The sequence below is a fragment of the Ananas comosus genome, linkage group 10 (assembly GCF_001540865.1).
Source record: "Ananas comosus cultivar F153 linkage group 10, ASM154086v1, whole genome shotgun sequence".
In the NCBI taxonomy this organism is placed as follows: Eukaryota; Viridiplantae; Streptophyta; class Magnoliopsida; order Poales; family Bromeliaceae; genus Ananas; species Ananas comosus.
In genome coordinates, this window is record NC_033630.1 from 12,823,411 (window position 1) to 12,837,631 (window position 14,221).

At 39.9% G+C, this 14,221-nt stretch overlaps 2 protein-coding genes across 2 annotated transcripts; one reads left to right on the forward strand and one right to left on the reverse strand.

Moving 5' to 3' along the window:
* On the forward strand, nucleotides 2,453-6,854 carry LOC109716256 (putative disease resistance protein RGA4). The gene has a single exon (XM_020241585.1). The coding sequence runs from the start codon at nucleotides 2,453-2,455 to the stop codon at nucleotides 6,509-6,511; it is 4,059 nt and encodes a 1,352-aa protein (XP_020097174.1). The 3' UTR covers nucleotides 6,512-6,854.
* Nucleotides 11,786-13,459, reverse strand: LOC109716257. The gene is made up of 3 exons (XM_020241586.1): nucleotides 12,918-13,459; nucleotides 12,325-12,469; nucleotides 11,786-12,259 (listed from the first exon to the last, which is right to left on the reverse strand). Exons 1-3 carry the CDS (start codon nucleotides 13,457-13,459, stop codon nucleotides 11,786-11,788), a joined length of 1,161 nt encoding a protein of 386 aa, XP_020097175.1.

Below are 14,221 nucleotides of genomic sequence, written 5' to 3' on the forward strand. Positions count from 1 at the left end.
CCCCTTTGAGACAGGCAAGCCGCAGACAAACTGCACGAGCCCAGGCCGGTTTAACCATAGCCGGGGCCCCGCACTGTGGTCCACAGGTATTAGTGGCTCGAGTTGAGTGCACTGTCTCTCCCAAGGTAGGTGTTAAATTTTATCGAGAGATAGTTGCAGTGGTATTGCACTGGTCGGCGGTTTGCAGGTAGGTTTGCCGAAAAAGTGTGTCATAGGTAAGGGTTCTAGAACTAAGGACCACGTATTTGGCCTGTTCCTTTTTATCAATGAACCATAAAAAAGGAGAGCTCAAAGGATTGGTGAGCTAGGTTGTCACTCTCAAAGTGTGGAGCTAGTGTTGTTAGACGGAGACGTCAGCTAGGAGCGTTTTGAAGTAGTCTTATGAGCACCGGTAGGCGCTGGCTAAGGTGTTTAGGTAGGTCTCCCTTACCTTAATAGTAAGTCGTTCAGGGATCGTAACCACCTCATGATGCCCGAATCCGTTGTAGTGTTATTGGGAGCACTACAGGGTTGGGTCGTAGTTTTAGGCAAACTCCATGTCGGAGTTTGAGGTGTATTTTGTCATGATGAGTCTAATGTAGAATTAGAATAGCTCATGGGGATGTCGAGTTCCGATTAACTTTTCTACTTACTCGGAGATGTTGCCAGGTTTGTGGGTTAGCACCAAGTTAAATCTAGTGCTATCAGCTGTACGTTAGCTTTACTGGGTAGGCCAGGGTGTTGTTCACTCTCACGAAGAGGTGCTTCTTTTTGTGATCCATGCTTGGAGGGGCGGTTGACTCGAGTGCGAAGCACAGAGTTAGCCCTTTTGTTGTTGTTGAGCTTTCTATAGGAGGTAATGCTCCTAAGAGTTTGTTGTTTACGCTTGCCGGTAGATCCGGGGGTTTGGGAGAGTTTTATGGGCTAAAATCCATCTCTCCGTTAGTAGCGTTGGTCGCCTTGATTTAGGAGTTTAGCGTGATAAAGCACGAGTTTTGGATCCCCACATTATACCCGGCACGGCCCGGCCGTGCCGGGTGTAAAAGGCCCGGCTTGGCCCGACCTCTCACCGGGCCGGGCCGGGCACCGATTTAGGCCCGGCCCGGCACCGCCCGGGCTTGAGGGATGGTAGGCCGGGTCGTGCCGGGGACCCGGGCCTTCCGTGCCCGGCACGGCCCGGCCCGGCACGAGGCCCGGCCGAGGAAAAAAATAAAAAATTTTTACATGTATATTAAATTTTTTTATATTTGTTATTTAATATAAATATATTTGACTATAAAACTGATTTTTTAAATTTTAAATATTTTTATTAATGTTTTTTATTTATAATATATAAAAACTTAAGAAAAAAACTTTTTTTTTTTTCAACTCTTCCCAAAAACCAGGTTACCTGGTTTTAACGAAACCAGGTAACCTGGTTTTAGTGAGGAGGGTTCCAGACGATCCGTCTGGAACCCTCCTCGAGAGGAACCCTCCTCCCGGTTCGGGAGGTGGGTTCCTCTCGTTTGGGGTCCCGGTTCCGTTGAAACGAAACCCGGACCCAAGGCCCGGCACGACCGGGCCGACCGTGCCGGGTTCGCCCGGCACGGCACGGCCCGGTGCCCGGAGAGGAGCCGGTCCGTGCCGGGTCCGGGCAAAGCCCGACACGGCACGGCCCGGCAGCCCGAAGTTTACACTCCGGGTCGTGCCGGGCTTCACGGACAGCCCGGGCCGGGCCGGGCCCACGATGTCACCGGCACGGCCCGNATTTTGCCATCAGAGTGAACACTGTACTTTCTGTAAATATTTTTTATTTTTTAAAGGGACAAAGTATTTGTTTGTAAATGGCAAGAAAAAAAAATAAAAAATCTGATTTTGACCGAAATTTTTTTTATAATTTAGCCTAATTTAAAATGTTATTTTATAATGGTTATTATATATGCACTTTTAAAAAAATTGAAGATATTTTTGAAAAAAAAAATGACATATTTAAAATTTTTGTCAGCTCTTTTATGTATAGTCTATATATATATTATTATTAAAGTATTAATAAGCTTATACGACTTTTTAGACGTCCTACGTACCTAAATTAATAAAAAAAAAATTCCGCACTACAATTATCAATGTATTAATAATTATATAAACCTAATGTTATCATCGCTCCAAATTAGAAAAACAAAACCCAGCGGATGCCACTATCGATGACCACTCACCTGGGTGGAAATTTCCTTCAGGAGAGGCGTTTTTTTTATATTTTTATTTTAATTTTTTTAAACTCTCACTTGATGTTGTCTTTCTCACCTTAGTCAAGATTAGGAAGGTTCAGAACGAGAAGCCAGCGCATGCCACTACCTGATACCACTCAGCTGGGTGGATATTTTCCTTCACGACGGCGCGGTTTGTTGGAGCGCTTTTTCAACCTCTATCCCCAGCTCACTCCAAAGAAATCTCAAACTGTCGTCGTCGTCGTCGTTATCATCCGACTGGCGAATCGATGGCAGAAGCGGCGGCGATCTTTGCGGGATTCAAATGGTTGGCTTCGCGCCCATTCATAATCGACCTCCTCAAGAAGGGATACTCCTACATCGACATGAATGTAGATGAAAAGCTGCAGGATCTGCAAAACATCGTCATCCCCCAAATAGAGATGCTGATTGAGGTCGCAGAAAATAGCCCGCATAAAGACCGCTTCCATAGTTGGCTGCGGAGCCTCGAGGAAGCAGTTTACGAAGCAGAGGACGTGCTGGACCTGTACGACTATTACTTTCTCGAAAAAAAAGTGAAGAGTAGTGCAGGAGGAATCAAGGTACGTCTAGAATCTCTTCCTCCAATCAAATACTTATCAAAAAAATTTAGTATAAAGCTGAAAAACAGCTTGATTAAGCTGGAGAAGACTGTTGCGAAAGCCAGAGAATTTCGGCCATTCTTGCCCGGAGGGAGTAGTAATGTAAGGGCGTCCGAAACTGCCAACGATTCAGGTCGGAGGGTCACAGGTCGGAGGGTCACCACCACCTCGCAACTCCCACACAAAGTGTTCGGCCGAGATAAGCAGCGTGATCATATCGTTGACCTCCTGCATGAGACGGCGGGGCTCGAACCTGAATCTAGCTCTGTTAAATGCTATTCTGTCGTAGCCATCGTTGGTCTAGGAGGAGCTGGGAAGACGACTCTTGCACAATATGTCTGCGATTATGAAAGAGAAGCAGTAGTCAAGCATTTCAATGTCATCATGTGGGTTCATGTATCTAAGAGATTGGATGTCGAACAGTTGACAAAAAAGATGGTGGAGTCGGCATCTCGAGAGGAATGCCCTCGCCTTGATAATCTCGACACCCTTCAAGTAAAATTGGAAGGTTCCCTAAGATCAAAAAAGTTTTTACTTGTATTGGACGATGTATGGAGCGAGAAAGAGGTGGCCGAGTTGCAATGGGAGCAGTTGCTCGCTCCTTTACGAGTGGGCAATAGAGGAAGTAAGATCTTAATGACGACCCGCGAGCGGGGAGTAGCGGAGGCCTTACGCGCTAGAAACATTCTAGACCTAAAGGAGCTAGAAAAAAGTGACTTCTTGTCCTTGTTCACGTACTATGCTTTTGATGATGCCAAAATTGATGATATCAAGCTATACGAGGAATTGGAAGAGATCGTGAGGCAGAACACACCGAAGCTGCATGGCTCTCCCTTAGCGGCGAGAATGGTTGGTAGCCAACTACGCAGAAGGCCGGATGTGAACTTTTGGAAGAGGATTTTGAGTGGAGACCTATTGAAAGACACTATGAAGTCTCTATTGTGGAGTTATCAAAACTTAGATGCACCATTACAAAGATGCTTCTCATATTGCAGTCTATTTTCTAAGGGTCAAGGAATCCGGCGGGACAAGTTAATTCGCCTGTGGATCGCGGAGGGCTTCATCAAGACAGTGGATAAGAGCAAGAGAATTGAGGATGTAGGCCGAGAGTACTTTGATGATTTGCTATCCAGCTCTTTCTTTCAACCAACAAAGGACGATGATCTCTACACTATCCATGATCTATTGCATGATCTAGCAGAGATGGTTTCTAAAGATCGATATCTTAGAGTTGAAGGAAATCTGACAGAGGCAGTAGTACCCCAAGAGATTCGTCATCTTTCCCTCCGCATCGATACACCAAGTGATCTTGTTGAGAAGATATGTAATTTAAAAAATCTACACACGTTGATAATCCTTACGAGGACTAATGATGATTACATTGATGATCTTCTCCACAACATATTTGTCAAACTAAAAAAACTAAGGGTGGTGGATCTTGGGAAATTCAACTTAACAGAACTACCAAAATCAATTGGGGACTTGAAGCATCTGCGCTACCTTGATCTTCATAAGTCATCATTTGAAATTTTGCCAAAATCAGTTTCTACACTCTACCATTTAGAGTTTTTGTCTATGTGTGAATGTACATTAGGAGCAAAAAGACTAGCCAACTGGATTAATTTGCGGCATTTATATATCTTTCGCGTGATTCTCAATGTTGTTGGGATTGGCTGCTTGAAACACCTGGAGAGCCTAAGAAATTTTCAGGGGTATTCAATACATATTAATGGCCTTGAGAATGTTAAAGAAGAGGGGGAGGCCCCTGTGGAGATAAAAGGTATTGAGAAACTTTGTTTAGAATGGAGTACCACCGATAACATTAGCAGGTCGTCGGACATGGATGCACAAGTACTTGAGGGTCTTCGTCCGCCTCCCCATCTTCAGTATCTCAAAATCGTGGGCTATCAGGGTTGCCTATTGCCAAGTTGGATGGTAGGAGACCGATACCTCTTACACAATCTTATATCTCTTAAGCTTATCCGATGCCGACAGCTAAAGCAACTCCCGATCCTTTCCCTAACCACCCTGAAAAAGCTCGTGCTTTCTGCTTGCTCCTCCCTTCCAGTTGTCTCCAAAGAGGATTTAGCAATTATTAGGTCCACACAAGACGTAAGAATTTCCCAAGTAGTGACTTCTATGGAGGGCTTGGTTGCTACGTACGGATCCCGTATTGTATCGGAAATGGGGTGGGATTTACAGCATGGGTATGATTCACAGAAATTGCACAATTGGTTAGAAAAGACCATGGACATTGTCTACCAAAACCCGCAGGAGGAGGAGGAGGTGCAGCTAGTACTGCCCCCTTCTCTTGAAAGTCTTGATATCAGCTCTTGTCCACTCACCGACAGCACATTGCGGCAAGTTTTGCGAGGTCTTACTTCTCTAAAATTCCTGGAGCTTTTTAATATTGTTTCACTTACATCCCTTCCCTCGGCGGATGTGTTGGGATGTCTGACGGTGCTCAAAAAGCTACATATCAAACAATGCTGGTTCCTAACCTCGCTGGGGGGTTTGCAAGCCCTCGGCTCATTGCAGGAGCTCGTCATATCCTTTTGCCCCAGCCTATCTGCCCAAGGTGGCAGCACCTCCATCCTGCCCTCATCTCTAAAGTATCTCAAGATCGAGGAATGTTATTGGAAGCATTTGGATGATTCGCAGCCTGATCCGACTTCCGCAATCGATTCAGAGGGCTCGGACATCCCATTCGCGGCATCCCTTCAGCTGGGTCATCTGAAATCACTCTGGAAATTGAGCATCACCAACTGTCCAAATATTGGTTCGTTGCTCGGTTTGCAAGAGTTGAATAACCTTGCAGATCTAACTTTGATGGGATGTCTGAAACTCGCCAATGCAGAAACCAAGTTAGGGAGTCCTGTTTTACGTTCTTTCGACACTGATGCTCCCTTGCTGCTCGATGTGCTGCTCGCAGAAGAAGCCCTCGCCTCTCTCCAGCTCTTGTCTATTGAGGAGTTCAAAGAAGAATCATTCAGGTCGGAGGAAGAGCAAGTGCTTCAGCACCCCACCTCGCTCTATTCCCTAGCCTTCGAGAGTTGCAGCATCAAGTCCTTGCCTAACAGCTTGGAAGGCATATCATCCCTTCAAGCGCTGGGTATTTCCGACTGCCCAAATATCACGTCATTGCCGGATCTGCCGAAATCACTCCGGTATTTGAGCATCACCAACTGTCCAAATATTGGTTCGTCGCTCGGTCTGCAAGAGTTGAATGACCTTAAAGATCTCACTTTGATGGGATGTCCGAAACTCGCCCGTGCAGAAACCAAGTTAGGGAGTCCTGTTTTACGTTCTTTCCGCACTGATGCTCCCTCGCTGCTCCATGTGCTGCTCGCAGGAGAAGCCCTCGCCTCTCTCCGGCGCTTGTGGATTCACGAGTTCAAAAAAAAATCATTCAGCTCGGATGAAGAGCAAGTGTTTCGCCACCTCACCTCGCTCGATTCCCTAAGCTTCCAGAGTTGCAGCATCAAGTCCTTGCCTAACAACTTGGAAAGCCTATCATCCCTTGAAGACCTGCATATTTCCGACTGCCCGAATATCATGTCATTGCCGGATCTGCCGAGATCACTTTTACGGCTCTACTTTACACGCTGCAATCCGGTGTTGAAGAGGCGATGCCAAAAGCCTCATGGCCAAGATTGGTGTAAAATATCGCACATCCGTGAGGTATTCCTCAATGGAGTCGCCCTCTAGGATTGTCTTGCTTTGCCAAAATTCGGAGGTATGCTTTCCTTGGCTTGTGATATGCCCTCGTACACTTTTCCAGGCACTACTTTTAACAATTTCACATTTTAAATTAGGTACATGAGACTTGAAATTTTTTTTTAAAATTAACTTTTGTATCAATTGCTTTATGATTTTTTTTTTATTGGATAAGATTTAATCTACCCCCATGTGGTTTAGCATGTTTTCACTTAGCTGTCTTGTATTTCAAAATTTGCACTTTACTATTCTGTAGTTAATTTTTGATTCACCAAAAAAAATTTACCGTCAAAGAGAGCAACAAAAGTGATTTTTTTTTTTTTTTTGAAAACAACAGAGTCAATGAAATAAAAATAAAAACTGCATGTTCATAGGATGGCAAAGTGAAAAAGTGCTGAACCTCATGGATAATTAAGTGTAATTTTTTAAACCACATGGAAAAGCAAAATAAAATGCGCTAAATCACAATGGGGTATATTTAAGCTTATTCTTTTTTTTTTTTATTTTCACTACCTCTCCCCCCAATATTAAAAGTATACCGGTTATTAATTCTGATGGAATATTATCCATGAGGTCTATATATTATGTTATTTTTTGGCAGATTACATTTTGATGTACAATCCACTGGTTAAATGATTCTAAACAACATGCATGACGGCTCCAACACATCATATTCATTTGGCATCATTTTTTTTTTTCAGCATTTTAATGAACGATGTTAGTAGTTCTTGAAGTTTTGTCCATATAAACATCATACACTCTGTCTTCAGCGAAAATCTACGGAACAGTACAATTCTCTTAATCAAGCATATGTGACCCATAAACTTGGATTTCGAGAAGGAACGAATTCTTGTAACTCGAGCATTACATATGTGTAGTGCTCTTTTGTTTCTGCCTAAATTTCTTTCAACATAATATATACCATACCACCAGTGGATTTCTAAACTTTTATTATGTAATATATATTATGCTTGAGACTTTCTGTTTGCATAGTTGGGTAACGATATGATCCGTCACATTAATATTAGAGACTTCTCGGACCAGCCACTAATTTAAAATGATTTAACTTAAGTTGTTAGAACTAATGTGATAGTCATATATAAGGCCTTCAAACTCTCCCATATTGTTTAATGCGGGGCTATTTGGTGACTACACAATTCTCGAAAACTTTGATTTTCACACTCAACTTTTCAATTTACCTCATTTAAGCCATTTGATGGTTCTTCTAGTATAAAATTTAGATTTTTAACATGAGTTTTATGAAATATACAAATAAAACTCTTAAAAACATATGATACATCTAAATCTGAAATATAAAAGTCGTCAAATGATTCAAATCAAAATTTTTAGAGGTTAGATAGTTAGATCAAAATAGATTATAGAGCTATCAATATTTTGAAAGCACACGGGATACGAAATACGATATGACTCGAAATGTGGTGACATGACAGGTTCGAGAAAATTAGGACACAAACACAACATAAACACATCTAATAAAATATTATATTATTAATATAATAATATATACTTATTATATTCAAAATATTAATTTTATTTAAATATTGTAATATTTCTCATGCAAATAAAAGTTAATAAAATTCTCATTGATAGTTCATGTTTTTTTTTAAAAGAAAATTCTCCACCATAATTAACTTATTTATATTGTCTAAAATTTTTTTTATGCATTCATTAAAAAAAAATCAAAATATTTATCATCTTATTTTTTTGGGAAAACTTCAAATACTATTCCCGTAGTTTCGCACTTTTTCACTTTAGTACCCTGTGGTTTAAAGTGTATCAATTTAGTGTTCAATGGTTTCATTTTTTTCTTTTATTATCAATTTCACTAATTTTTCAATGATAAAGTTAAAACTAAAAGGTACTAAAGTGAATATTCGATAAATCTAGGTGGGTATCTCGAGATTTTTGTATATAATTTAACGAAATATTATAGAAAAAGCTGACAAAAAGAGAAAAATGAAACCACGGGGCAAGTAGCAAAAGGCTTGGTGGTTGGTACTCGAGGTCTCAACTTCGAATCTTAGTTGATTCACATTTCCAACTAAGTTTATTTCTAAAAAAAAACAAACGAAGTGGATAGGATAATAAAATGCGTCATGGACTCGCATACGTAAATAAACATATTTTTTAATGGAATGCATCTTGGACCCGCATAGATCGTGCGTCAATAGTATGTCTGCATCGGACACGAGGTCGATAGGGACATACGAGACTTATAAAAATGTCTGTGATACATAGACGGTAAAAAGAGTTTTTAAGCTTCTTAGATAATACAACGCCGTTGATACACTGGGAAGGATTGGATTTTTACAAGCTGATCATTATTACTGCAGGTCTTTTGTAATATTATCTTACCACCTTTGTAACATTATCTTACCGACTGTCCCTTGCGCAAATGACAAAGGGCTTGGTGGTTGGTATCCGAGGTCCCAAATTTGAATCCTATTTGATTTACATTTTCAACTAAGGGCGTGTTTGGTTCACTTCTTTTTCACCCTGAAATCAGGATCGGAATGGGCGAATCCATTTGTAGATGTTTGGAACGCGGGAGTTCCATTCTGATTCCAATTTTCAAGTGGAATGAGAATCTCCAAATCACCTCTTTTTCCAATCCAGCCTCTTAGGCCGATTGGAAGTTGAATCCAAACGGAATAAATATTTATTCGTATTAAATTTATTTTTTAAATTTTTTTAATTAAAATATGAGTTTAAATTTTAAATTTTAAATTTTAATTTGCACTTGAATTAAAAATTAAAATTTAATCAAGTATTTCGAATATAACTTATGAATTTGAATTTGAATTTATATAAAGTTTTATTCAAATTTTATTTAAAACTTAAATTAAATTTATGGATTCAAATTATAATTTAAATTATAATTTTAAGTTTGAATTTGAATAAATCAAAATTTAGTTTTATATTTTGAATTATCCACTCAAGTTCAAAGTTCAATTTTTTTTAAAAAAAATAGATATAAAATTTTGACATTATTTTAAAATTTTGATGTAAATTTTTAATATTTAATTTTCAATTTGAATTTAAATTAATATATTATAAAGATAAAGTTAGTATATTAATTTGATTACGTTTTTTATATCTATCTAAGCCAAACACCGACAATGGGAATGATTTATTCCGATTCCGATTCAGGTGATGAACCAAACAAAATTAGATAATGAGTCATTCCGATTCCGATTCCGATTCCAACTTATTTCGATTTCGATTCTGATTCCGATTCCGACTACGAACCAAACAAGCCCTACAGTCTTTTATGCTAATCACATTTTATTGACCCATGTTTATATGATTTTGCATCAATACATTTTACTGGCCCACATTACAATCTCCTAACACATTGCCAACCATATACTGACCGTCCCTAAAGCAAGTGGCAAAGGGCTTCATAGTTGATACTCGAGACCCAAGTTCGAATCCTAGTTGATTCACATTTTCAGCTAAGTTTATTTCTAAATGAAATAAACAAAACAGATAGCGTGTTATCTATCTCTCAAAAAAAAAAAAAAAAAACATTGCCGACCATCTACATTACCGATTCTGCTTCCACGGGAATCCAAGCTAAAGTCACTAAAATGAGTCATTTCCTCCTTTCTTTTTCTTTTTCTTTTTTTTTTTTTTTTTTTTTTTTTTTTTTTGCTCTTACTCTGTTGTTGTTGGATTTTTTTCCTTTCTTAATTTCTTTTAATGGTTGTGGACTGTAAATAGGATGCCGGAAGTTTCTTTCCTTTGGTCTTTTGATATTTGTACGAATTTGAAATTTTCATATATGTTCTGCTGAACGGATAGAATTTTACAAATTATGTATGAAATTTTGAATTTTGTAGTAACTTCTATGCAACGAAAAAGTTTCATAAAATAAAAATCAAGTTTTATAAAAAAAAATACTTTTACAAATTAAATTTTTTTAAAAGTATTAATATAGAATTAAGATAGAATATTTTTTTAAAAAAAAATATATATGCATCAATTACATTTTGAGCATGCCTATCTCAAATTGCAATGCAACTATAGTGCAAGAAAATCTTATAAAGTCTAATTTGAAAATTATGTTGTTANATATATTTTTATATTTAACAAGTTCAAGCCCCGCAATGCTCCTATCATTATTAAATTTCTCCTATTTAATTTAAGTCCACGTTTTTGCCCCTATCAAAATGTCTCGAGTCCAGACATGAGTAGGGGTGTCATCGAGCCGAACACGCGCGAGCTGGGGCAGGCTCGTTAAAGTATCGAACCGAAAAATTCAGCTCGTGTTCGGTTCATTATTAAACGAGCCAAATACGAGCTAGCTCACGAGCTGGCCAACGAACAAAAGTTAAATGGATTAGATTGGATATATATAAAAAATAAATTTATAAATTCTTACTCATTAGACTTTGATCTAATGGTTGAAAGTTTACATACAAATGAATCATTTTATAATTGAGCTCAGCTTTATATATATTTTTTTGCTAAAAATCAAATAATAAAAAAATATATATTATATATATAATTATTTAGTTATATATATAAATATATATAAATATAAATTAAATAAATTATATAAATATAAAATATATGTATTCGAGCTGTTATCGAGCCGAACACGAGCGAGCTAACTCCAGCTTGTATTCAGCTTATATTTTATTATACGAGTTGGAAAATTCAGCTCGTGTTCGGTTCGTTTACTAAACTGAGTAATTCGGTCTCGAGCTCATTTCAAGCCGAACATGAACTATCTCGCAAACGACGAGTTGGATTGCCACCCCTAGACCAGAGTAGCTTGCTGCCCTTGATGGTCCATCATGGTCCGGGTCCATATAATAACTTTCCTAGCTATGAACATTGTGGTCGGGTTTGGATGTCCAAACAAATTACCCGAGAATTGTTTTTATATGATTATAAGTAAGGATTTTAATTGATGCTCCTTCAAAGATCTTACTACCCATAGGTGCAATATATTATTTACATATTTATCACACTTTTTATACCACTCAAATATTTAGATTTTTTAAATAAATTATAGAAATATGTAGAACAAGACAAACATGACTTCTTTTTTGAGAAATAGGTAGCAAGCTACCTGCTTCATTCATTAGGTAAAATGAACTGGGCATACAAGTTGGAAGCAGCTTGGGCCTCCGAGAGGTCGGCAAAACTCAAAATTAAATTAAAAGCAAAAGAAAGAGGGAGGGAGATCAAAGTCCCAACGGGGAGTGGAGCAGGGGGGGAGGTACAAGAGGAGCGTCAGAGCAATGTGGTCCAGTCGTCGATTAGTTGTTTGAGACGTTCTAAAGATCCAGCAACATTGGGCGACTTTCCGTTGAAGACGTAGTTGTTTCTGTCCGTCCAAATTACCCACCAGATCGCAGCCAGGACAATCAGCCGATGTTTTCTCGACGATTCGACGGGGATTTCTGTAGTTTCGGCCCAGAGTCCTGTAGTGTCGGCTGAGCTGGCGTTGTTTGCGTCCGGTCCTCCCGTATTGAGGAGGAGAAATCGAACATAAACACAATCGTTGAAGAGGTGGTCACAGCTTTCCGTGAGGACTGCGCAGAAGGCACAGTTCGGGTCTACATGCATGCCTCTGATGAGCAATCTGTCGGCAGTGGATAATCTTTTCCGAAGGAGTAGCCAAATGAAGATTTTAATTTTAACGGGGATTTTTAGCTTCCAGATGTGCTGATTCGTCGGGGCATGCAACCCAGCGTCCGTGATGGTCTGGTAAAGGGATTTAACCGTGAATAATTGATTAGAGGTCCATTGCCATTTGACCGAGTCGGTACTGGCGCATGGTCGGAGGTCTCGGAGCAAGTCTTTAAGCAGCGACAGCTGTCTGCGTCTTTCAGTAGAGTGAGCGGTCGTGAAGCCACGACAGATAAAGCGCCATCTCCAGCCGCTCTAGTTCCAACATTGGGAGATCCGGGCTTCCTTATTGCAGATGTTCGAGAAGATAATCGGGAATAGGGTACGAAGAGGGGCTTCTCCAATCCAGATGTCGGACCACATCCTGATATTTTTTCCGTCTCCGAGCTCGTAGGTTACTCCACATGAGAAGATATCTCGACAATAAAGCACGCTTTTCCACCACTGCGAATAGGGAACGAAGGCTCTACCCTCCAGCAATGGCTTTCGTCTGACGTAGTAGAGGGATCTAAGCAATTTACACCAAAGGAGGTCTGGGTTGGTAAAGTAACGCCACCACCATTTGGTTAAGATTGCCAGATTCATAGAGTTTAGTTCTAAGATTCCAAGTCCGCCTTCTCGTTTACTTTTGCATACTGTATTCCAGTTGACGAGACAAGCACCACCAGTGATTTTGGAGCACCCCTTCCAGAAGAAGGCTCTTTTGAGGCCCTCTAATCGATTTATCACCTACTTTGGCGCCCTAAAGATGGAAAAGTAGAATAGTGGCAGGTTGGTGAGAACCGAGTTGACGAGCGTGAGTCTTCCCCCTAGCGATAGTAGTTTGGCTTTCCAGCCTTCTATTCTCGCCTCAACACGATTGATGACCACAGCCCAGTCTTCCTTGCGAAGCTGTTTATTGTGAAGCGGTAGGCCCAGGTAGCGAAGCGGTAGGCGTCCCACTTGGCATCCCAAAATGTTAGCAAGTCTAGTGGCCTTACGATGGTTGGGTCCCAAATAGTACAGTTCCGATTTCTCCTTATTGATGCTGAGGCCAGAGGCCCATTCGAATATGTTCCAGAGGAACAGCAGGTTGTGCATAAAACGTTTCCTTGGTTCACAAAAGAAGATAGTGTCGTCGGCATATTGTAAGAGCACCGTTTGGCAGTCATCAGATGGTCCGATGCCTTGTAGCTGATTGTTTCTCCTCGCAGTTTCAGTTAGTCTGGCCAGACAGTCGGCGACCAATAAGAATAGGTACGGGGATAGGGGGTCCCCTTGCCGGAGCCCCTTCATAGGTTTCAGCCATTGGGTTGGGACATCGTTTACTAGAATGGCTACTTTAGCATTGCAAATACATTGCTCGATCCATCCTCACCATTTGTCGCTGAAGCCTAGCCAGTGTAGGATACGTTTAAGGAAGGACCATCTGACGTTGTCGAAAGCTTTCTCAAAGTCAACCATGATGCTTGTGCATTTCTTGCCAGATTTAGAGCACCAGTTTACTAATTCGCTTGCAGTAACGAACGAGTCTGTCAGTAGTCGGTCTTTAAGGAAAGCCGATTGCGTTGAGGAGATAATGGACGGTAGTTTGAGTGCTAATCTGTTGGCCAAGACCTTAGAGATAATTTTCTGAATTCCGTTGATGACACACACAAAATGCTTATAAATAACAATCCACCTCTCCTCAAGAAAAAATAAAAAATAAAAAATTATATAGTATAACTCAAGTATTAATAATTGAAAAGTGCATAAAAGACCAATAGGTTGCGACAGTTCAATTAAAACAAAAAACAGAAACTTCAATTTTAATTGTTGATTAATTGATTTCGACGGTTCCTATAAATCAACAACCGTAGAAACCACGCCATGTACATATGCAATGCTTGATAAGTAAATGTCACACCCTCAATTATTTTTTTATATTATTCCTGTACACGTTGGTTGTGGGCTTATCCCCTTCGATAATGCTCCTCTTTTTTTTTTTCTTTTTTTTTTTTTCTTTTTTGTCATACCCTCAATTATTTTGATCTTCTCTTTTGCAATCGAGGAGTGGTT